This window comes from Dasypus novemcinctus, chromosome 5 (assembly GCF_030445035.2).
Source record: "Dasypus novemcinctus isolate mDasNov1 chromosome 5, mDasNov1.1.hap2, whole genome shotgun sequence".
Taxonomy (NCBI): domain Eukaryota; kingdom Metazoa; phylum Chordata; class Mammalia; order Cingulata; family Dasypodidae; genus Dasypus; species Dasypus novemcinctus.
Window position 1 is genome coordinate 8,319,322 of NC_080677.1, and position 22,717 is coordinate 8,342,038.

Sequence of the window (22,717 nt, forward strand, 5' to 3'; positions counted from 1 at the left end):
GCGTTCCATTCACACCGTTCTTATCAGGGCATGGGCATTTCCCAGGAGGAGCGGAGCTGGAGGTGTGATTGTTGGTTGCAGTCTGGGTGTGGTTACCGTCCTTGACCTGGGAGTGGACACGAGGGTGTGACACGAAAGCCGGAGCCCTGCCCTCGTGGTGCTCGCTTTCCAGGGCAGGCGCCTGCCAGGACACCCATGCGCAGAAGACTGCGAGACCTGACGTGAGGTGGCGGTGAGTGCCCTGACGAAATGCAAGGCGTGATCAGGGGTTGGGGAATGCTGTGGGGTGGGTGGGCTCTATCACCTAGGCTATCAGCAAGGGCGCTCTGGGGAGGGCAGCTTTTGGGAGAGAGAAAGTAAGCTGGGAGGGACCCGGGGGAGTGCATCACAGCATATGCAGATGTCCTGGGGCAGTGGCTGGTTTAGTGGTTGGCATGGCAAGGTGGCTGCAGAAGGAGCAAGGGGGTGGAGAACAGGTCGGAGCTGGCAGGGGAGGTAGCTCCAGGGGGTCTGCAGGTCCACGACAGCGTTGGCTTCCCGTTTTAAGGGTGTCAATTTTGAAAGTCCTTGGAGGGTTTTGTGCTGGCGTCCTCAGTGTCGGCAGCGCAGCAGGCTCCCCTGTGCGGGGCAGACGGGGGCGAGCAGGGGTGGGCGTGCCGAGCCCCCCTCTTTACTGGTGGCGTGGACAGGAGGTCGGCAGTGGAGAGCGGAGACCGGATCCTTTTGGGATACAGTTGGGTGGGCTGGATGTGTGTCCTGAGAGCAGGAGACGGGTTCCTGGGTTTTTGGCGTGAGGACCTAGGGACGAGACGGTGCTGCGGGTGGAAATGGGGACGACAGGAGGAGCAGGTGGTGGCAGGGAGTCGGCGGTTGCGACTTGGAGCTTGGGGACAGCCGGTGGAGACGTGGAGCAGGTAAGAGGGCATGGGAACCTGCAGGAACCTGCAGCCCAGGAGAGGGGCTGAGTGGAGGAGGCCTGGGGTCGAAGGGCAGGGGGCTTGTGGGCCTGAGGATGGCAGCTAGTGGCGACAGTGCCCGAGCCAGGACAGGGCTGGGACCCCTGGACCCTTAGATCCTCCCCAGGACAAGACAGGTCCAGGGGGTTGGGAGCGAACCCAGGACCCTGAACACAGAAATTCAGAGGCGTGGCCAGAGGACACCAAGCGCTTGGCCCCGGGGCGTGGGATCCCGCGCTGGACCGGGCAGCGGTGGCCGTGGGTGACCGCGGCAGTGTCACGGGCCCAGGACGGAGCCTGGCTTTCGGCATGGCGAGTGAAGGCCTGGTGGAGCGGCGGGCAGTGCTACCATCAATTCTGGGAAGTCTTCCAGAGAACTGGGCTGGTAAAGGGGGCTGGGGTGTGGGTCGGGGGCAGGTTTTGCTTGCTTGCTTTTTAATGCGGGCGGGTTGCAGCATCGTGCATGCTTCTGGGAGTGTTAGAGCGTGCAAACCTGACCGGGACCGAGGGCGAGAGCCGGCCGTGCATCCGGGCGTGCCCCTGTGCTTGGCCGGATGGGAGGTGGGCAGCTCCGTTGTTCCCGAGTTTGGTTTCCCAGGGGTGGACGTGCCACTGCTCGGCCGGGCCTCCCCATTCCGGCGTCATGGTGGCGGGTGGGCAGCTGCCGGTCTGACCGGAGGGCTGAGCCCAAAGCTCCCGGGTGGTGGGCCTCCCCTCCCTGAGTCAAGCAGAGCGGGGCAGAGGGAGGCAGCCTGGCGCCTCGGGGGGCACCGCAGCGGGGCTCGACTGTATTATAGGGCGACCCTGGCGCTGCGCCTGACGGTGGAGGCCGAGCCGAGAGCCTGTGACTGCTGTCCCCCCTGCCCTCACTTCCCGCGTGCGCAGCCCCCACCTCTGCCTTGAGGGAGCCCCTTCCCCGCAGCCCGGTGGCCTCCCAGTGCCCTGCCCCGCTCCCCACCAGACCCGCTCGCTCTTTCTCCCAGGACCCCCAGCTCCTCAACGCACCACCCTTCACCTCGCCTGCCGCCACCCCTCCGAGCCCCTCTGACCTCTCTGCTTCCTGCCCGCTCCCGGTCCTCGCCCTTCCCAAATCCCTTTCCTGTTGCCCTCGCCACCTGCTCTGGGCTGGAGCACTCGCCCCCACTGCGGGCTTTTCCAGAAGCTTCTGCCTGCCTCCCTCTTTGCTCCCTTTACTGGACTCCCCCCTGCTGCCTCCCCATTTTCTCCAGGACCCGTCTAAACCCAAGCCTGGTGCTCAGCCTTCCCCGTGCCCCCCAGGGCCCCACCCTCTCCTGTGAGCCTGGACGCCACGAGGGAGGGAGGTGCACATTGGTCCATCTGCTCACCAGGGACCCCAGGGACCCACAGAGGGGGGGCCCCGAAACTTCCAGCCCCCCCAGGTGGGGTCTCCGGGCGACAGGCACTTGGGGCTTCCTTCTGCCGACGTGCTTGCACATCCATTCCTTCTAGAATGTCTAGCCTGGCCCTTGTCTTGAGTTGGAGCTGAAAGGGACCAGACAGGAATGGGCGTCATTTCTGAGAGGTGAGGGGTGTGTTCCTAGGGCTGGGGGGGGGTTCCTAACTGCCCTTTTGCATTTCATCTTTTTTTCCTTTTTTTTTTTTTTTAAGATTTATTTATTTATTTAATTTCCCCCCCTCCCCTGGTTGTCTGTTCTTGGTGTCTATTTGCTGCGTCTTGTTTCTTTGTCCGCTTCTGTTGTCGTCAGCGGCACGGGAAGTGTGGGCGGCGCCATTCCTGGGCAGGCTGCTCTTTCTTTTCACGCTGGGCAGCTCTCCTCACGGGCACACTCCTTGCGCGTGGGGCTCCCCCACGCGGGGGACACCCTTGCGTGGCACGGCACTCCTTGCGCGCATCAGCACTGCGCATGGCCAGCTCCACACGGGTCAAGGAGGCCCGGGGTTTGAACCGCGGACCTCCCATGTGGTAGACGGACGCCCTAACCACTGGGCCAAAGTCCGTTTCCCCATTTCATCCTTTAAACAAAGAAGGATCAGGAGGATTGTCAACGCCGGGCTATGGATGTAGCTCAGAAGTGTTTCTGGCTTGTTTTAAATTATAGAAGTACTTTAGCTAACGTTTCAGAAAGTAACGCAGCATCTGTTAAATGACTGGGCATGGACTGCCTTTTGGGAAAACACATTCCCCAGGCTTTTACTGGGGTATCTGTACGCAGGCGGTTGAAATAGGAAGGATGGGCTTAAGCAGCATTTTATAGACTTGAAGCGCGAGTGGGGAGATGTTTATCCCCACGGCAGGCAAAGAACCCGGTGCAGCCCAGAACGCGCAGAGCCGCCGGGCGTGGCCCCCGAGCCCCTGCCTCCGCCAAGGTGTGTGACCCCTACAGGATGCTGCACGGCTGAGCCCGGCATGCTCGGCCGGCAAGGGGAAGACGGCGTGTCCTTGCAGGGGGACCCAGCGTTTCGGGAGCCGCGGTCCATGACGGGCCGCCGTGGAGACTAGAGCAGCGGGTGTGTGCGTGACGGCGCCGGGTCACCCGCCTGGCTGCCCTCCTGCCTGGTGCCGTCTCGACCACCGGCCCTCTGGCTGACGTGGCCTCCAGACCGTGGACAGGGCACCCTCAGGGGTCCCAGTGCCAGGGCTTCCTGCTGCCCCCGCCCCCATCCACTACTCTCCGACTTTCTGGAGATTTGTGCGTAGGTTGTATTCATTGTGCTCTTCGACCACTCAGCGCTCCCCTGCGGCGTGCCCTTTTTACAGGGGCACGTCCGTAGCTCCAGCCTGCATGAGACGATGGAGCACAAACCCTTGGGCTCGCAGGTTTCAGAGGCGACCCCAGCACTGCCCCGGAGTCCCTGCCCTCTGCCAGCCTGCCTCCTCCACCCCAGGCTTAATTTAAACACACACACTCACCCCGCAGTACCGGGCCACCCGTAAAGCACTTTGGCTTGTCAAAATGTAAATAAGTAGGGCCTCCCACCTTAGCCCCCAATTGTTTTGGTCGGTTTTGGGGCCCCTCCTTCCAGGGACATTGTGCCCAACCTCCTGCACGTTATTTCACCTGAACCTTAGGGGAACTTGGGAGCGGGTCGTGGTTTTGTTGTCCCCGTGAGCAGATGACCCGGCGCTGGCCCCCGGGTTACTCCTAAGCGTGCGGCCATGCCGCAGGGCAGAGGGGGCAGCTGCACCCTGGCACTCGGGCTTCCGCACTGGCCCGCCCCACCTCTGTGCAGGCCCCGGGTGGCTGTCCCAGGGAGGAGGGGCAGGGGCGTGCCCTTGCCCCCACAGCCCATTGCCGGGGTCTTAGTCGGAGTGCACGGTATAATCCCCTGGGAGGTAAAAGAGCTGTGTCTGGGATTTGTCCCCAAGACTGCTTTTAGTGGCTGGGTGAAGCTGGGGTGTGGGCATGCTTTTTTTTTTTTTTAAAGATTTATTTATTTTATTTATTTTTCTCCTCTTCCCCCCATGCCCCCCCACCCCGTTGTCTGTTCTCTGTGTCTGTTTGCTGCGTGTTCTTGTCTGCTTCTGTTGTTGTCAGTGGCACGGGAATCTGTGTTTCTTTTTGTTGTGTCATCTTGCTGTATCAGCTCTCCGTGTGGGCGACACCATTCCTGGGCAGGCTGTACTTTCTTTCGCGCTGGGCGGCTCTCCTTATGGGGCGCACTCCTTGTGCGTGGGACTCCCCTATGCGGGGGACACCCCTGCGTGGCAGGGCACTCCTTGCGCGCATCAGCACTGCGCATGGGCCAGCTCCACACGGGTCAAGGAGCCCGGGGTTTGAACCGTGGACCTCCCATGCGGTAGACGGACGCCCTAACCACTGGGCCAAGTACACTTCCCTGGGTGTGCTTTTCAAACGCGCTCCTCCAAGAGTCCTACTGCGCGGCCAGGCCTGAGGTTTGCCCGGGCTGCCTGCAGCGGGGAACTGGGGAGGGAGGAAAGACGTGCAGTCGTTCAAGGGGCTTATTTTAGAAGTGTGGCGCGTAGACGAAGGTGTGAGCCACGTGCTCTCTCTGGTTGTGCTCAGCCTCGCCGTTGGAGCAGATTCCCGGGTGGCACAGGGGCGCCGGTGATATGTGGCCTTTGCGCAGCGGGGAAACTGCTGAAAGGTGACGTTCTTCTGCTGCCCCAGGGACCTGGCCCGGCGCCCCCGTGGCACCTGGGTGGGAGAGAACACATGCTCTGAAGCCACCCGGGCTTGGGGGTGGCCCACGGCACCGGAGGCCGTTTCTGGGTCTCTAATCGAGGGGGACAGCTGCCCCCCAGGGGGAGACACCAGCTTATTGCATGGTCCCCGGCAGGTTCGCAGTTAAAGGGGCCGCCATTGCACCTGAACCAAGCTTCAGCTTTTCCTGTCTGATCAAAACTCCTCTTGCGTGTTTTAATATGAAGCTGCAGGCCGGAGCCTTAAGGGTAGACAGCACGGCCAGTGGTCACTTTTCTTCAGCACTGGGAAGGTGGAAGTGAGTCTCTCCTCTTCTGGTGGTCCCAATGCTGAAGCAGTGGAATATCCAGGAACTGTGCACCTCACTCTTCTGCTTGTGAATGAACTCTGCTGGCTTCTGTGTGTCTGCTCCACTCGTGAACAAATCCAGGGCAGATCCCGTGGTGCCCTTTCGTTACCTCGACCAGGGCCGCTGGCTGGTCTCCCGGCTGTTGGCGGCTGGAATTGGCATAGAACGGGACAGAGCCCGGTGCCCACGGAGACGCCTGAGGCCCGGGCCCAGGGCTTTCCCACAGGCCCTTCCACTCTGCGGGCCTCGGGGCGAGGCAGCAGGTCTGCGAGACGGGTGGGGGGCTTGCGGGCTTGGGGTGGGGGGCGGCCTCAGGCCGGCTGTGGATGCGAGGAGAGGGTGAGAAGGTTTGGATGTGAGTGTGTGTGAGAACGTTGTGAGTGTGAGAATGTGAGGTCATGCGAGGATGTGTGAGAGGGGTGTGAGTGTGAGAAGGGTGAGTGTGAATGTGAGGCGTGGGAGAACATGAGGGTGTTGGAGTGAGAAAGTTGTGAGAATGTGTGAGAAGTTAGAATGCAGGAGAGTTGTGTGAGAATGTGAGAAAGTTGTGAATGAGAATGTATGAGGGTGTGTGAGAGTTGTGAGAATTTGTGTGAGAAGGTTGGTGAGAAGGTATGTGAGGGTGAGAAGGTTGTGAGTGTATGTGTAAGAAGGTTGTGAGTCTGAGAATGTGTGGGAGAGGGTTGTGTGTGGTTATGAGTGTGAGGATAAGTGTGACAGTTGTGTGAGGGTGAGAAGGTTGTATAAGGGGTGTGAGCGTGAGAATGTGTGAGAGGGTTGTGTAAAAAGTTTGTGATGGAATGTGTGAGAGGGTTGTGTGAGAGTGTGAGAAAGTTGTGTTAGCATGTGTGTGAGAATGTGTGTGGGTTGTGTGAGAATGTGAGGGTTTTGAGAGGGCTGCATGTGAGGCTGTGTGAGTGCACTGAGTGTGTATGAGAGGGAAGATAAGTCAGGGCATATGTGAGAACGTGAGTGTGCTGAGTGTGAGTGTGAAAGCCGTGTGTGGGTGACAGCCAGCGGTGCTCCCTGAGCGGCCTCCGGGCCTAACGCGCCCCCCCTGCCGTCCTCCATTGCCAGAGGCGCTCTCTCTCCAGCGCCTGGGGCGCCCTGGCCAGGGTGGGGGCCGCGTCAGCGCCTCTCACGGCTGGCTCTTCCACCCACCCTCTGGCGCTATGTTCTGTGTGTTCTTCAAAAACGAAACTGAACAGTTTTTGAGCAGGGAAGGGGAAAGAGCACACACTCGACGTGGAGTTTGTAGGGAAAGCACTTTTCTTTACTTCTCAAAGTTGGGAGGAAGGAAACAGGAAAGCGTGGGGGGTGAGGGAAATGGCCTGAGGACAGATGCTTACTTCCCTGGCATCAGCAACGCCGTTATGCTGAGGCTGTGAGAGGTCACCACGCTTCCCCGATTGCGGCCACGAGACGTGGCTAGAACGATGACACGACACAGGCAGCGGCCCTGGCTGTGTGCTGCCCCCTGCTACTCGCAGACCGTTCTCCTGTGCTTGGAAGAGCAATGGCCTTGAACCTTGCAGCCAGCTAAGCCGTTTCGGTTAAACCAGATGGAAAGGGCACTCTCAAGGTGGGGCCATGTGCAGGGCACCCACTGCCGTTTCTACAGATGGCCGAGCGCAGGGTAGGCTTGGAGTCTCCACCTCAGGCCCAGCCCTGTCGAGGATGGGACTGTTTCCAGATCGTTGTCACCATTTGCCACGGTGGCATTTGGCCTAGGGCTCTTTGATCCTTATGACAACTGGTGAGGAGGGCCTTGTCCCCTGAGGCCGTCCCTCCGCTGAGGACTGGAGGCCAGTGAGGGCGCAGCCTCTGTGCACTGCCATTGAAGCCGGCCCCTGGGCTGTGAGGTCAGCCCCTGACCGCCGGGGCGTCCCGTAGCCCCTGTCTTCTCTGGTCATGGCTAATAATCCAGGGGGCAAGGAGGGAGGATGCCTGTGGATGAGGGAGACGCCCTTGGATGAAGGGGAGGGAGGAGGGAGGAGGGAGATACCCGTGGATGAGAGAGGTGGGAGGACGCCCGTGGATGGGGGGGGAGGGAGGAGGGGAATGCCCATGGATGAGGGAGGAGGGAGGACGCCCGTGGAGGAGGGGGGAGGGAGACGCTCGCAGAGTGGCTTTATCCACTGCAAGGAGACACAGCGCTTCCCCGAGTGCTCCTGCTGCGGGGGCGGCGGGCCCGGGGTGGGGGGTCCCTGTGCCGGAGCCCCTGGGTGTGCGGTGGAGCAGAGCCAAGAGGGGGAGCGGGGGAAGGTCCCAGAAGCGTGGATCTGCCCAAACTCCGGGCTTGAGCCGTGCGGGTAGGAGGCCCACCCAGAGGAACGCGGGGCGGGAAGGAGAGAAGGCCCGGCTCTGAGATGGCTGGAGACGGGGCTTTGCAACGGCTCGTTGATGTCAGAAATTCCTCCCATTGAAGACCCAGGGGTTTCTTTATCAGACAGACGCAAAGTGCTTTAAGACTCCCTCGCGCCGGTGCCACCCAGCCACCCCAGAGCCGTGGGATCTCAGGGGCCATGGGTGGAGGCCTACGAGGGAGGCCTTTGCGGGGGATTTGGTGAGCCGAGCGGTTGTTGCGGGCATCGGGGGCAGGCTCAGAGATGCACATGTCGCGGACTGCCCTGCTCCCGCGCCCCTGCCTTTCTCCTCTCTCCGTTACTTCGTCCCTAAAACCTCTCTGGGTCTCCCCTGGCCTGGCGGGCAGGCGGCTGTCCAGCTAAACGACATTCCCCTTCCCCCGGCACGCAGCCCGCCATGCCTGGGGGTGGCCTGACGGCTCCTAAGCGCGCGGGCTTTCTGAGCCTCCTGCATCCGCGCTTCTCACGGAGGCCTCTGCCTCTGACAGTGGCGAACGGATAGAGCGTCCTCTACACGCAAATGATTACATAGCGCTTTGCCCTGACGGGGCATCCGCTGGCCTGCGCATAAAGCCCGGGGTGCTTATTCTGCACCTCGCCTGCTGCCCCCTGTCCTTGCTGTGATGGCGAGACCGCCCCGGCCCTCTCTGCCACAGCCTCCCTGACTCACGCTGTGCGTTAGCCGCCCCGACGTCTGGAGGGCCACCCCAAGCACCTCGTTTACACCCACGGCTCCTGTGCTCGTTGCCCGTCTCGAGAATTGCTGCTTCTCCTTCCTGTCAGAGCGCCATTGGCGTGACCTCTGTGCGGCCACCTGAGTGGTCAGCTGCTACTTTGGTTTCTGCCATTGGGAGACACAGATGGATTTTTGATGAATGAGCGAGCGAGTGGGTGTGCAAGGAGCAGCCTCTGGTTTCAGGCGGGAGCCCTGTGTCCTGGAGCATGTGTTTCGTGTGGACATCCACCGTCTCGTGGAGTAGGTGCCCCCGTTCACCCAGCCTGGTGGCATCACCTCCGTCCCTGGATCCTGGTTTGTGGACGCTCCACCTTGGTGCCCAGGCCCCATGGTCTGCCTGCCCCAGTACATCTGTGCTCTGCAGGGAGAACTTAATTCGGTTCCTTGGCACGAAGTGTTGGAAACCAGTGTAGGTGTCGGAGCAGGGTGAGGAACCCAGAACTGGGGTGACACTGAGCAGGCAGGACATGGGGCCCCTGCAGCACGTGGGCGCCGTGGGAAGACGAAAGGGCAAGACCTGCCTGCCAGCCCGGGCGGGGCTGCTGGCCCTGGGGTGCTGGCTGTGGCTCTCAGGGTCCCCTGCCTCCCAGACTGGGCTGCTGCCACCCCGGGTGCTTCCACGAGGGCTGGGAGACTGATCTTAGATGGTTCACAAAAGGCCAGGTTCATCACGAAGAACAAAGCAGACGATCCCTTTCCTTCAGCAGCGTTCCTTGCTCCTCCTCAGTTTTGTGTGTGGGAAATACCAAGAGACGTCTGCTGTTAGAGACGGGGGGAGAGGAACAGACTACGGGGTTATTCTGATGGCTGGTCAGTGACGTGCGGTGGGAATGCTCACCCGTGGGTGCTTAGGCGAGCAGTGGGCAGGCGAGCAGCACTCTTCATGCCGTGCCTGGCAGCCAGGTAGAAGAGTGCCAGAATGCCCAGAGCCCTGAGGGCAAGCCGTGGGAGCAGGAGGACATCGGACAAGGGCTATTGCCGAGGGGTTCAGTGGGGGAGGGGAGAGGGGATCGGCTGGAGGCAGCAAGCTGGGAAGGGTCCCCGGGGACCAGGGCTGGATCTGGCTTGCAGTTTGCATTTGGGGACATCCATTCCGGCAGTGTATTCCAGATTTCCAGCTGAGGGGCAGCGTGGAGACAGAGCCTGTGTCTCTCCTGCGTGTTCTTGTGGGAAATACCAGTGCATGTAATTTATTACTAGTAATGAGTGGCTAGCGTTTTCTGAATGATGTAGCTTTGTAAAAACACAAGTGAGAGCAGATCCTGGGTTATCCCCCTCATAGGAAGCCCCCTCTGACTGCTTGTGTACCAGGTGAGTATATCCCTGTAGAGCAGGGGTCTTCACCTTTTGTGTTCCATGGACCCCTTTGCCAGTCAGGTGGAAACCACAGCCCCTTACTAAGTCCACAGTCTACTGTGTGTTAGTTAGTAAATAGATCCCACCCATACCAACACGTCCCCACAGGAATAATGCTTTTTTGAATTTCAGTTCAAGCTCATGGACCCCTGTTAGGAGCCCCTGCTGGAGAGTGTAGAGCCTCGTACTTAAGTTCCAAGGAGTTTTTAAACATACTTGGCGCTTCTTTTGCTGGTTCCTGTGGGTACCCTGTAAGGGCAGTGGTAAGTCCAAGCTGACTTGTGGAAATCATTTGCATCATGTGCCCGGCAGCGGTGACGGGTGGTCTCGGCTCAGCTTGTAGCCGCCACTGCGTCCAGATCTTGTGTCAGGTGCTGGCGGATCAGAAATGAGCACGAGAGCCCTTGGTCTCGTGAAGGAGATGGACGTGTACAGAGAAAAATAACCGAGAGGGGTTTGCAACAACTGAAGTTCGAATAAGCTATGGAGAAAATGAAGAGGAGTCGCGATCTGATTGCAGGCTTGGCGGGAAACAAGGAACCGTGTGTGCCAGGGGATGAGCCGGTGAGGCGTCTGAGCCCAGAAGGACGTGCTCTAGGGGAGGAGGCTGTTTTCATCAAGTTGGAAGTGGGAGAACTGCTTTGCTCGTGGACCTGAATGGAAAGAGGGATGTTCAGTGCCAGAACCTGAGAGGTTTAACGCTCGCCAGTGGGAGGGAGGACTGGAATTTGCACACGTGTTAACCATAAAGGCCCGGGGTTAGCCCACCCAGTCAGCTCTCCGCATCTAGCATGCTTGGAATTGCAAGTGGAGCTGAAGTTCGGGAGTTAGGAGCTGTTAGGAACCCCCGAGCTGGCCCTGGGGTTGTGCGTGGGGGGGCAGGGCGGGGAGGTTTGGGAAGGCTCTTCAGCAGCGGTTTGCTCCAGCTTTCCTCCCGGTGCTGCGCTCCCCTCTGCTGCGCCCCACAGAAGTGAGGAAGGGGCTTCTGCTTGAGCACACCCATGCTCTTCTTTTCCTTGAAGTGGAAGGCTACGGAGCCTTCCCCTGTGAGGGCGGCGCCTCTGGTGCACAGGACGGCTCCTGCAGTCTTGGGGAAGGCCCGCAAGCGTTTGGAAAGAGCCGAGCTGCCCTCCTGGGTTAAAGGACCTCGCCTTTCCAGGGCTCCTTGCTCTTCGTGACAGGCCCAGCCACTGTCTCCACCCTCCCTCTGGGTTTTTAATTTCCTTTTAAAAACTCAGACCCCCAAAAGGACAACTGGAGTCCAGATGTGACTTGTGGGGAGCCAGAGTGGCCCTGGGGACAGGAGGCAGTGGGCAGGCAGTGGCAGGAGGGCTGGGGGCCGCCGTGGGGCCGCCGGCAGCTCTGGGGCGAGGTCGTGCTCCTGCTTTTCTTGGCTGAAGACGCAAATCAGGAGAAAGCCCTTGTGCACTGATTTCCCCCCTCCGGTGCCTTCCACATGGACCCTTCGCGGGGCTGCCGACGTGCGCCCCTTGTCTGTACTGATCTCGGGATAATAGGCAGTCATTCTGAAAATGAGCGCCGGGTGGGCGAGTGGAGGGGGTGGGCTGAGGCCCCTGGGTCAGCATTCCTCAAGAGCTCTGAAATCCCCTCGAGCTGTCCCCTCCGCGCTCCGGGCCCCCGCCAAGGACCGGGTAATTCCAGTCAGATGGCGGTGGGGCGGCTTCGCGTCCCGGAAGGCGTTTCCATCCACTTGGCCCCGCGTTTGACTCCGCAGCCACCAGCCTCCTTCCCGGCTGCGGCCCGAGGTGGGGGAGGCGGCGGCTAATTCAAGGCAGATGCGGGGAAGCGGCGCCCGGCCCCGCGCCCGCCCGCCTTTTGTCCCTGGCTGTCAGCTTCTCCTGAGGGCCGGGCACAGTGCCCCCCGGAGCCCCCCAGAGTCCCTCCGGAGCCCCCAGAGTCCCCCAGAGCTCCTCCGGAGTTCTCCAGAGCGCTTCCGGAATCCCCAGAGCCCCCCAACCCCCCCACCCCCCGGAGCCCCCCGGAGTCCCCCCAGAGCTCCTCCGGGATCCCCCCAGATTCCCCCTGGAGTCCCCCTAGAGGGCCTCTGGAATCCCCAGAGCCCCCCAGAGTCCCCCCGGACTCTCCCCAGAGCGCCTCAGGCGTTTGGGCGGGTGCCTCTCCAGGGGGACCCCGCACCTGCAGGGCTCAGGGCCGGGAGGCCCTTGCCTCTGCCCCTCCCCAGCCTGCCCAGGGCGGCTCCCGGCCCCGGGGCCATGCGGCTGCGCCCCTGACCGCGGGCCGGGCGGAGGGTTCGCTCCGAGCCGCGGGGGCGGCGCCAGGTGAGTGGCCGCGTGGCTCGGGGCGCCTTCGGGCCGGCGCGCGCGGGTGTCGGCACCTGTGTGCACGTGGCTGCCCGTGCGCGCAGAGGTGTGCGAGAGCGGGAGGGAGCGCCGGCGCCCGGGCGCCCACCCCGCGGTGGTAGGTGCTTCAGGCCCAGCGCGCTAATCCAGTTGCCCCCTCTAAAAGCGTGCTCCCCAAGCCTGGCCCTAGCGGAAACAGGCTCCTGCTGTGCTCGGGTTCTTGTGCAAACGACGGCGCATTTTCCCTCCGCTCTGGAGGGGGAGTGGAGTGCCCGGCGCAGTCCTGGAATCCGCGGGAGCACCTATCCAGGCGGGGAGGAATTGCTGCAGCTGCGCTTCTCTATGTAACAGTCAGGCGTTTATGGAAACTTTGGCAGGGTTCTGAGGCCTGAGGAGGCCTCCCCCAGGGTCAGCTCTTCCACCTGCCCTGAGTTGTGCTGCTTTCCGACTTTCAGTTTAACCAGAGGCTGTTGCTCCAAGAACCGCGCTGGTGGCGCCTGGAGGGCGTGCCCCCCCACCCCCGGGGCTGCTGGGTGGGGTGGGAAACCCTCCCAGGGATCTGGGGTTAACTGCTGATGGGAGACGTGCGCCTGGCTGTTTAGTTTCAGAGCAAAGGTGGCTGGGGAATGTGGTTTTACTCGGCATCCATGGAATGCTCCGGAAGTTTTCTCAGGAACAGAAATGAGTGGCTAAATCCTCTTATTCCAGGTAGGGCTTAATAAATCAAATATTCCTTTAAAGAAACACATGGTTTCGATCGTGCTGCTTGAGCCTGACCCTTCTGCGCTTGTGCGCTTCAGCTGCTGCTCCATGTAGCTGGGAGAACCCGGCAGAAAGTGTGCAGGCTTGCACTGCAGCAGGGCCCGGAGATGCCCATGAACGTATCTGCGGGCACTTCCCTTGCTTAATTTTGCAGAGATTTTTCTTGCTAAAAAGAGACTTCACAATCAAGACGTGCAGCCTCAGGCATCCTTGTGGAACCAGGAGCCCTGCTTTCCACCCTTCCAACTTTTCCCTCCAAACAATTAAATGCAATTTAGATTCCTGAACTGAGCCTGCTGAATGCTTTAGTGTTGCTGCCACCTCTCCCGCCTGCTGTTGGCCCCACCTCCTTGGGAGAAATGAAAGCACCCTATCAGGTGAAAACAGAGGCCGTCTGATCCCGTCTCGTCTCATTTCACAGTGGAGATGTACAGATGAAGTGTGAGCAGATGTTGTTCCACTATCTTCAATGAATTCCTCAGAGATCCAGCCATTGGAAGGGCTCACGCTTAAAACTGTGCCTCTGCTGTTTGCTTCTTTGACTCTGGTAGCTGTGCAAGACACTGCTCGAAACAGTGTCTCTTTCTCCCTGATTGGAATAAAAGTATTTATATGGAATATAAAGGTCGCAGTCTTGCTCGTTGGCCCACGGACTATTGCCAATTCATTCATTCAGCAAGTATTAACTGAGGTTCCGCTGGGCCCGAACTGCCAAGGCTCTTTGGGAGAGTACAAAGGGTAAAGAGCGTGGCCTCCCGCCTGGAGGAAGTTGCAATCCAGCCCTGAAGATAAGACATATAAACAAATAACTGCAGTGGGAGGAAGAGAAAGGCAGGCCCGCCGAGGGCTTGTAGTGAAGGGCCCTGCTGCCAGCTGCCTCCTCCTGCCCCAGCGAATCTGGGATTTGAGCTTTGGTTTGAGTCCCATAGACCCTCCTCCATCGGCCCTGTGGCCTCTGAGAATCTTAGTGTCCTGATTGGAAAACAGTGACCATCCCAATCACGTCCCAGGACAATTACCTGAGAAAACAGGCAGTGCTACGGAAGTGCCATGACGTTAGTGATCCGCAGCATCATTGCACTTCTTCCGGCAGTGCATTGAATAAATGACAATATCTCTTAAAAATTAGAATGGCACAAACACAAAAGCAAATATAACAGTGGCTGGAGACCCTTGTGTTATAGTCCTTTTAGGCAGAGTGGTGTTTGAGGACACTCGTTGCAGATTAGAATCACCTGGGAGAGCTTTGAAACTCATACCAGGCTCTGCCCTGCCTCCTGATTATCCGATAGAAGAACACGTTGGGGTGGAGCCACGCTTTTGCTGCTTTTGGAGTGCTTCCCATGGACTGCCAGAGTTCACAATAGCTGATTCATAGCATTTGATCCTTTGCAGTAGCTCTGTTCACAGGCAGGAGGGGGAGGCCACCCTTTCCAGTTGAAGATTATTAACAGACGCGCAGAGAGCTTGTGACTTGCCCAAGGTCACAGAGCTGGAATTGCAGCTGACAAAAGCCAGTGCTAAGACTTCCGCTTAGTTCAGGCCATGTCCCTTATTGCCCTTACTTGATAGTCTTCACAAGGTCAACAAGAACAGGAGGAGATAAGCGATGATGTGGCAAGATTGCGATTGGAGGATTGGGGTGGCCTGTCAGTCCTGTGCCGATGCTAGTCCACTGCTGGAGTTCTCCATTGAGAATTGTAAGGCCAGCTGTGAGAGCAAGCCAGGATTGATTAGTTATGTCTGCCGTAAGTGCAGGAGTGAGGATTAGGGGTCTATGTGCTGAGTATTTGCTCTTCCTTTGATCCGGGAGTGAGCATTTTGCTTCGTTGAAAATTAGCCTTCAAGGCTTTCATTGAAAACCCCTTATTTGTTAATTTGGAAGGACCCTAGAATTACACTATGGTTGAAACTCAGCTCAGTGTTTTTACACTGAAGCCGTATTTTTCAAATGATAATAGAAAATGTATCAGTTCTATATTTAAGTACATGCAGGTTGCAAAGTATTTTAGGCAATTCTAGGTTTGCATGTACATAGGAGCTTTGCCACTTTTTACGAAAAAAAAAAAAAGGCCTGCTGAGAAACGAAATCAATGTGTTGACTAGATTATTTGGGAAGAATAACATCTTAACTGCATTGTATCTTTCTACCCTTGAACATGGTATTGGCCTCTATTTGTTCAGGTTTTTAACTTTTTTCAGCAGTATTTTATGGTTTCGATGTATAGGTCTTTCACCGCTTTTGTCAGATTTACTCTAAGTAATATTTTTGATGCTATTGTACTAGGTAAGGCTTTTCGAACATCAATTCTGACTGTTCATTGCTAGTATATAGACATACACTTAGTTTGTATATTGCTCTTCTATTCTTTACCCTTGTTAACATTACTTGTTGGTTATAGAAGCTTGTTTGTAGATTTCATTAGATTTTTCTGCGGAGAAAATCATGTCACCAGGGACTCAAAATGATTTTACTTCCTCTTTTCGAATCTGGATGCCCTTTATTGTTTTTCTTGCCTGATAGTACTGGTTAGCACCTTTGGGACAGTGCTGAATGGAAGTGGTGATAGCAGATATGCTTGCCTTCTTTCAGATTGCAAAAGGAAGGCATTCAGTTTCCTCCTTACTTACCATGTGAGCCTTAGGTTTTACAAAGGTGTCTTTTACCAAGTTGAGGAAGTTCTTTGCTTTTCCGACCTGGCTGAGAGCTCTTATCAGGAATGGATTCTGGATTTTGTGGGAGGTTTTTTCTGCATCAATTTTATAATGATCATGCAGTTTTCTTTGAAAATTTGTTAGTATGGTGAATTACATTGATTTTTTTGCATGGTAGACCAAACTTGCATTCCTGGGAGAATTCCACTTGTCATGATGTATTAATCTATGATTTTCTTAGAAGTATGCTATTTAGTTTCCAAATATTTGGGGATTTTCCAGAGATCTTCTTGTTATTGATTTCTAATTTAATTCCATTATAGTCAGAGAACATATTGAATTCTTTAAATTTATTAAAATTTGTCCTATGTCCCAGAATATGGCCTACTTTGGTAAATCTTCTATAATCACTTGAAAATATGGATATTCTGCTATTAGTTGCTTGATAATGCTCAAATATGCTTGCTTAACATTTTCTCTTTGTTCTATTGCTTATCAAGACAGGGGAATGATATTTCTTTTATGCATCTATCTACTTCTTGCAGCTCTATCAGTTTTTGCTTCATGTATTTTGAAATTTTGTTATTAGGTGTATAGATGTTGTGTCCTCGTGATGAATTGAGCCTTTATCTTTATGAAAAGACTTCCTTTATCCTTGGTAATTTTTTTTTTGGCTGAAGTCTACTTCGTCTGATACTAATCTAGCCACTTGCTTTTCCTTTGGTTAATGTTAGTATATATGGTATATATTTTTTCTATCTTTTCCACCAGGAACCTATCTGTGTCTCTATTTGAAAGTTTATTTCTTTTAGGCAGCATATAGTTGCTACTTTTTTTGTTTGTTCTGCTTATTCTTTGTTCCACCTTTCCTCTTTTATTTCTTGCCTTCTTTAGATTAGTTGAATTTTTAAGAATTTCTTTTTCTTTCCTTCATTGGCTTATTAGCATGTTATTAGCTCAATGTTACGTTAGTGGTTTAGGGTTTATAGTACTCTTAACTTATCACAGTCTACCTTCAAATAATACTATACCATTTCATGAACACTATTAGACTCATAGACTAGGAGATCCTGTCTTGATCTTAGTGCTCTTTCTGCATAAATCTTACTTTTACATATGTTAAATCCCACACAACATTGCTACTATTTTTTATTGGTTTTTCTTTTTTTAGTATTAAACCTTGTACACGGGAAGCAGGTGCTCAACTACTGAGCTATATCTGCTCCCCAAATTTTCTTTTAATAAGATTTAAATAGTAAGAAAAGATTTATATATTTACTCTCTGAACATTTTTTGGTGCACTTCATTCCTTTGTGGAACTTTTGAACATATGGAATACCGTTATAAAACTTTTAATATGCTTGTTAGTTTGAGGTCAGATTCAATAAATTATTCTCCCTACTGTGGGTCATGCTTCCAGTCTCTTCACGTGCCTGGTAATTTTTTGTTGAATACCAGACATGGTGCCTTTTACCTTAATGGTTGCTGAATGTTTTTATGTTCTTATAAATATTCTCGAGCTTTGTTCTGCGATGCAGTTAAGTTACCTGGAAACAATTTGATGATCCCTGTAGATATTGCCTTTTAGAAGCGGTGGGTAGAACTGGAGTGCTGCTGAATTTAGAGCTAATTATTCCCCACTGCTGGGGCAGGATCCGTCCTTTTGTGTGTTCTATGCAATACCCTGTGAATCTTGAGGTTTTCCAGCCTGCCTGTGAGAACAGTCAGTACTCCCAGCTCTGGGTGAATTTTGGACACTGTTTCCTCTAATCCTTTCCGGTGGGTTGTTCCGCAGCCTTGGGGTATTTCCTCACACATGTACACATGTGCCCATCGGTATTTGGCTGAACCCTTGAGAGGGACCTCCTGCAGAGCTCAGAGTTCTCCCTCTGCAGCAGTCGGTTCTCTGGTCCTTTGTCCAGCACACTCACGCTGCCTTGTGCTCCCTGGATTCTTAACTCCTTCTCCTCCACCCAGGTAGTACACTTGGCGCAGTCTGGTTCCCCCTTCCTGCCTTGCAGCCAGGAAACTGTCTCAGTGCAGTGATCTGGGGGCAATCTCGGAGCTCATCTCAGTTTTCCCCTCTCTCTCGGGTATCACTGTCCTTCATCTCCTGGTTCATTATCTTTAATACTCTCATTTCATATATGTTTTGCATTTTTGGTTTTTTCAGTTGAGAGGATAAATCTAGTTCCTGTTATTTCTGTTGGGCAGAAGCACAAGTCCCTATAGACATAAAAAAACAAAAACAATTTTGCATGGTTTCACATCATTTTATGATATCTTTTAAATTAAAACTATATTAGCATCTTTCCATGATTGTCTCCTTATTAATAACTTTTTTTTTTTACCTTTCTGGTAGTTCTTTATAGATATGTATTTATAAACTTTGCAGGCAGTATAATGCAAAAATCGTAAGCATGTAGCTTAATGACTTTACATATGTGGGCATCTGTGTAATCACCATCGAGACCTTGATGTCGGACTGTTCATTAACCCAGAAAGTTTTCTTAGGCCCTTTCCAACCTGTAACCCCCGTTATTGACTTCTAGTCACATAGCCTGGCTTTGCCTGGTTGTGCTTTCTCTCAACAGAACCATCGGTGTGTCCTTTGAATCTGGCTTCTTTCCCTACCACAGTGCTTTCAGTGTCTTCCCTTTCTGTCATGGGTCTTAGCAGTTTGCTCTTGTGTGTTCCTGAACAGTATTTCATTGTATGATAGATTGTAATTTGTTTATCTGTTCTCCTTTCGGCAGATATTTGGGATTTGGGTTGTGTGAAGCTTGGGGTTCTTTTAAATAAGGCTGCTGCGACAATTCTTGGAAAAGTCTTTTATGGATATTTGTATTAGTTTCTGTTTAAAGTACGTATGAGTGGAATTGCTGGTTCATTGGGTTAGGCGTATGTCCAAGTTTACAAGAAATTGTCTAACTCTTCTCCAAAGTACCATTTGTTCCATATCCTTGATAAGATCTCATGTTCTCAGTTAATTTTAGTTGTTCTGATGGGTGAGCCATGGATTTGGTTTATTGGATCTGTATGGATTTTAGTTCATGCTGGAATACACTGTCACTTATCAGCAGATAGGTACCGTGACTGGTGTTTGGTTTCTAAAGCACATTGAATTTTTATGAGATTGTCGGTTATAGCTGTGTACCTTGATTACATGCAAATATGAATTTGGTGGATGACTGGTTAATTTCTTCCTAGTGCTAATGCCTGCATTTGATGCCATACCACATTTGAGGAAGTAGCACATCCTTACTGCAGGCTGATCTTACAGTAGTCTGTCATCCATGGAGGAGCTGGTCGGCACAGAGAGCCCAAGGAACTTGCTCAGAGCTGCAGATCTCTCTGATTCTGCCACACCCCTTTGAACCAGGGAAAGCCATTTAGCTTCTTTTTAATATAATCATGGCATTCACTAGTTATATCTAACAGAGGAAAAACCTTTTAAGGTTCCTGCAAGGGCGTGAGATTTATTTTGTCGTGGAGGTGGGGGCTCGTAAACCACAGATGAGTGAGTGGTATTGCATTTAGCAATGTCGTTTAATTGCTCAGTTGCTGTCCGGGACTCCAGAATTGAGAACGCGGGACCATTCGATGGCCTTTGGGAATTGTCTTGCTGCCGGGGTGGCTTCTTAGTTTTCCCTTTTTGCTTGGGTGAAGTTCTTAATGCAGCTCTTTCCAGCTCTGCTAGATTTATTATCTCCTGGAGGGGAAAAGAAAAAGATGCAAACCATGAATCGAAGAGTTGACAATTTTTTCCTTTACTCTTTGCAGCCAGAAGAATTAACTGTGAGCCCGCACAATTTTAAGAACAAAGCCTTTAAAAAGTCCAAAGTCTGTGGCATTTGCAAACAAATCATTGATGGTCAAGGTATTTCATGCCGAGGTAAGTTCACGTATGTAATTTTTTTGCTGATGTGCAGTGAGACAAACCCATAAAATACAAAATAAGTGTGTTTTTCTTTTTTTTGGTGGTTTCCACAGACTCATTTGGAATTTCCCTTCAGAGCCCATTTTCACCCCCGCCCTGTCTTGGTGGGGACCAACAGAATTTGCACAAATACGCGCTCATAGTGAAAAATTTTCCAGAAAGAGCAAAGCTCATACTGAAGTGGCGATGACAGGAATTCATGATTTATTCTTTTGTCAGTTCTGTAGGGTCAGTCCCAGCTGATGCCATTTCACATTCTGATCTCTAGCTGAAGTTTGCAAATGAAATCTCTCTCCTTCTGAAATGAGTTCGTTCTGGTCTGGCCTGTTTCAGCCCATCACTCTGCAAAGCCACCAACCTGTGGCTATTTGACATTGAAGCACCCGTACCTAATGGAACTGGCTGCTTTTTCTTTGTGATGGCACCTTTATAAGTCTGTGTAATGGACCTGTGGATCTCCCATCTCTTGTTCTCATGCACCCTTGGAACTGGCGCTGGGGGAACAGGTTGCTGGGTGGTCCAGTGAGTTAGTCACTGAGTAGGGGGTGGGATAGGGAACTAGGCCCCTGGGTAGGGAGCGGGGCTGCTCTTTGGGTCTTCCATTTATGGAGTTTGAATTTCCTCTATGGAAAGTTTCCGGGGTCACACCTGCTGGATTCCCACTGCAGCGGGACTGCCTTTTCTCCCCCTCCCCCTCTTTGTAGACCACTTGGCAGAGACCCCTGGTCATGAAAAGGAGATGCACAATATTCACGCCCTAATGATCGAGGGTGAGACTGCGGGGTCTGGGAGGGTGTCTTTGGATTCCTCCAGAGCTGCAGGGCCGAGATGGGGCAGGAAGGGGACGGCGCTCCCTTCTGAAGAGGTGGGCTTTGGCAGGCAGTCTTTAAAATGTGCTTTATATGGGATGGGGACAGACACCCCTGTGTCTTCCCCCAGCATTCCCTGGTGGCCCCTGCTCTTTAGGCCTGTTCCTGCCTGTGGACAACACCCAAGTCCACCCTCCATCTCCTCCCACCACCTCCAGATGTCTCTTGTTTCCACGTCAGCACACCTCAAGTCTTCACCTGCGTCTCAGAGTGTGAGGTCCCACCCTCCTTTCTCTCCCGGGTGCAGCCTGGTGGTGGTCGACAGGGGGTACCCCTTTGTCAAGATAGATTAAGGTTATACCCTTGGGTGGAAATCCTGGATGTGGAGCAGGATTTCTGGATAGGCCGTAACCAGTGAACTGACCAAGGCCTCCTCCCACCTGTTGGCAGACACGCTCCCTAAGAAATCCAGCAGGGGCGACCAGCTAGGGTGCTTCTCAGGTGACCAGCTAGGGTGCTTCTCGGGGTGATCAGTTAGGGTGCTTCTCAGGTGATCAGCTAGGGTGCTTCTTGCATGGACAGGCGAGGCTCATGGCAGCAGTGCTGCCTGCTGGAAACTGGTCTTGTTCCTTGAGGCCAGGAGGGCACTGATTGAGGTTTGCTTTCTTGATCTGCAGAGTGGGATGATGTGCATCTCACGGGGTTGCAGTCACGTGGGGTGACACGTGGGGTGCACACTGGGGAGTTATGTCCCGCACCAGGCAGGGCCCCGACCGGCATCAGCTGGTCCACTTGGCCGGGCTGATTTGAGAGCCGCAGGAGATGGTGCTTACCCCGCAGTGAGTGCTCCCAGCCCTGGGCCTGCAGCAGAGGGGGAGGGCAGGCACTGGTGATGTCGGAGGAGGACAGGGAATGGGGCAGCTGAGCGGTGCCGTCGGCCAGAGCTGACCTAGCAGGGAGATTGCCCCTGTCCTTCAGCTCCCCTACTGGGATTCCCCAGTGGCAGAGCCCAAACAGAAGCCAGGGAGCAAGGGAGCCTGTTCCCTCAGCCCAGCTTCCTGGACAGGTTCTAACAAAGATCTACCTGGGGCAGACTGATGCGACACAGTGTGAAGATAAGCTTCCATCAGGCCATGCTCGCCACTGCCAGGTTGTTGACGAGTTCCGAGGTCAGCTTTCCAGGGCTGTGACCCGTCACCCGTGTCATGTCCACTCACTCCTTGTTGGATGAGGAAAGTGGCTTCAACCATTTGCACGATGGCCCTTTCTGCTTTCATAGCTCTTTGCATCCCTCGCACGTAAATGATGAGAGACACGCTCCGTGATGCACCTGCTTCATCTGGACTTGCTCCAGCCTGTCCCCCGTGTGGTCTCTGCGGCTCGCCCTCCGGTGCCCGGCGGGGGTCCTCCATGAACACAGCAGGAACTGAGCCCCCAAGGGGTCCCTCTCCATCTTGATTCTGTTCTCTCTGTGCTTACTAGCTCGTTGCACAGATGAGCTCATCAGGAAAATAGTCCATCTCTAGGTGGCAGTCCTCCAGTGTGAAAATAAGGGAATGGACCATCTCTGGGTCGTGGCACCCCACGGGGACGTGTGGCTGGACTGGCCACCCTGAGGTCCTCCTTGCACTTGTAGCTTGTTGGCTCGTGTCTGGGCTTTGGCTGCTCACTGACGCTGAGAGGGTGGTAGCACTGTTGAGCCGGGCCATGAGAGCTCATGGAGGACATGGCGGTTATCGGAGTGCCAGCCCCTCCTGCTTCCTCGATGGAGGCGGCCTGGTCGACACTGCGCGGGACGCTTGCGTGCCCTGTTCCTCGTGCTAGCCCCTCGAGGACATCTGCTCGGGCCCATCAGCCGGGTTTTGCAGGAGCTGATGTCGTGCGTGTTCCGTGGGAGCCCATACCGTCAAGGCTGGAGGGCCACACAGACCCGGCTTGGAGCCCTGCTTATTTGGATGACCGAGGGCAACGTCTCTTCCTCCCTGTGAGTCCACGAAGGGAGCTGTTGTAGTTTCTTCCCTGAAATGAGGGGTGGCTGATACACACAGGATATGTGTGTATAAAGAGGTTTTATTATAAAGAGTTGGCCCACTGCTGAGTGGGGAAGTTCTGGCAAGAGTGACATTGAATGCTTGAGTCAGGTTTCTTAGGAGGAGCCAGCTGGAGGGAAGTTCACTGAGTGTTGATGCTGACGGCTGCAGTCCAGAAGTTCCTGGGAGAGGCCAGCCGGCTGGACCGAGAAGGAGAGGGTGTAGTCTTGAAGCACAGTTTCTTTGCTTGAAACATCTCCCGTTGAGTGGAAGAGGTCTACCCACAGAGGTG

The 22,717-nt window shown here is 54.5% G+C and overlaps 1 protein-coding gene across 5 annotated transcripts in view; it reads left to right on the top strand.

Annotated features, from left to right (window-relative positions):
- TNS3 (tensin 3) overlaps positions 1-22,717 on the top strand; it is a 358,050-nt gene that overhangs the window by 88,826 nt on the left and 246,507 nt on the right. For all 5 annotated transcript variants that reach the window (XM_071215053.1, XM_058296654.1, XM_058296655.2 and 2 more), the window contains exon 2: positions 19,430-19,541. In XM_071215053.1, coding sequence (XP_071071154.1) covers positions 19,518-19,541 — 24 coding nt within the window. In that variant the 5' untranslated portion in view covers positions 19,430-19,517. The remainder of the gene's footprint in view (positions 1-19,429; positions 19,542-22,717) is intronic.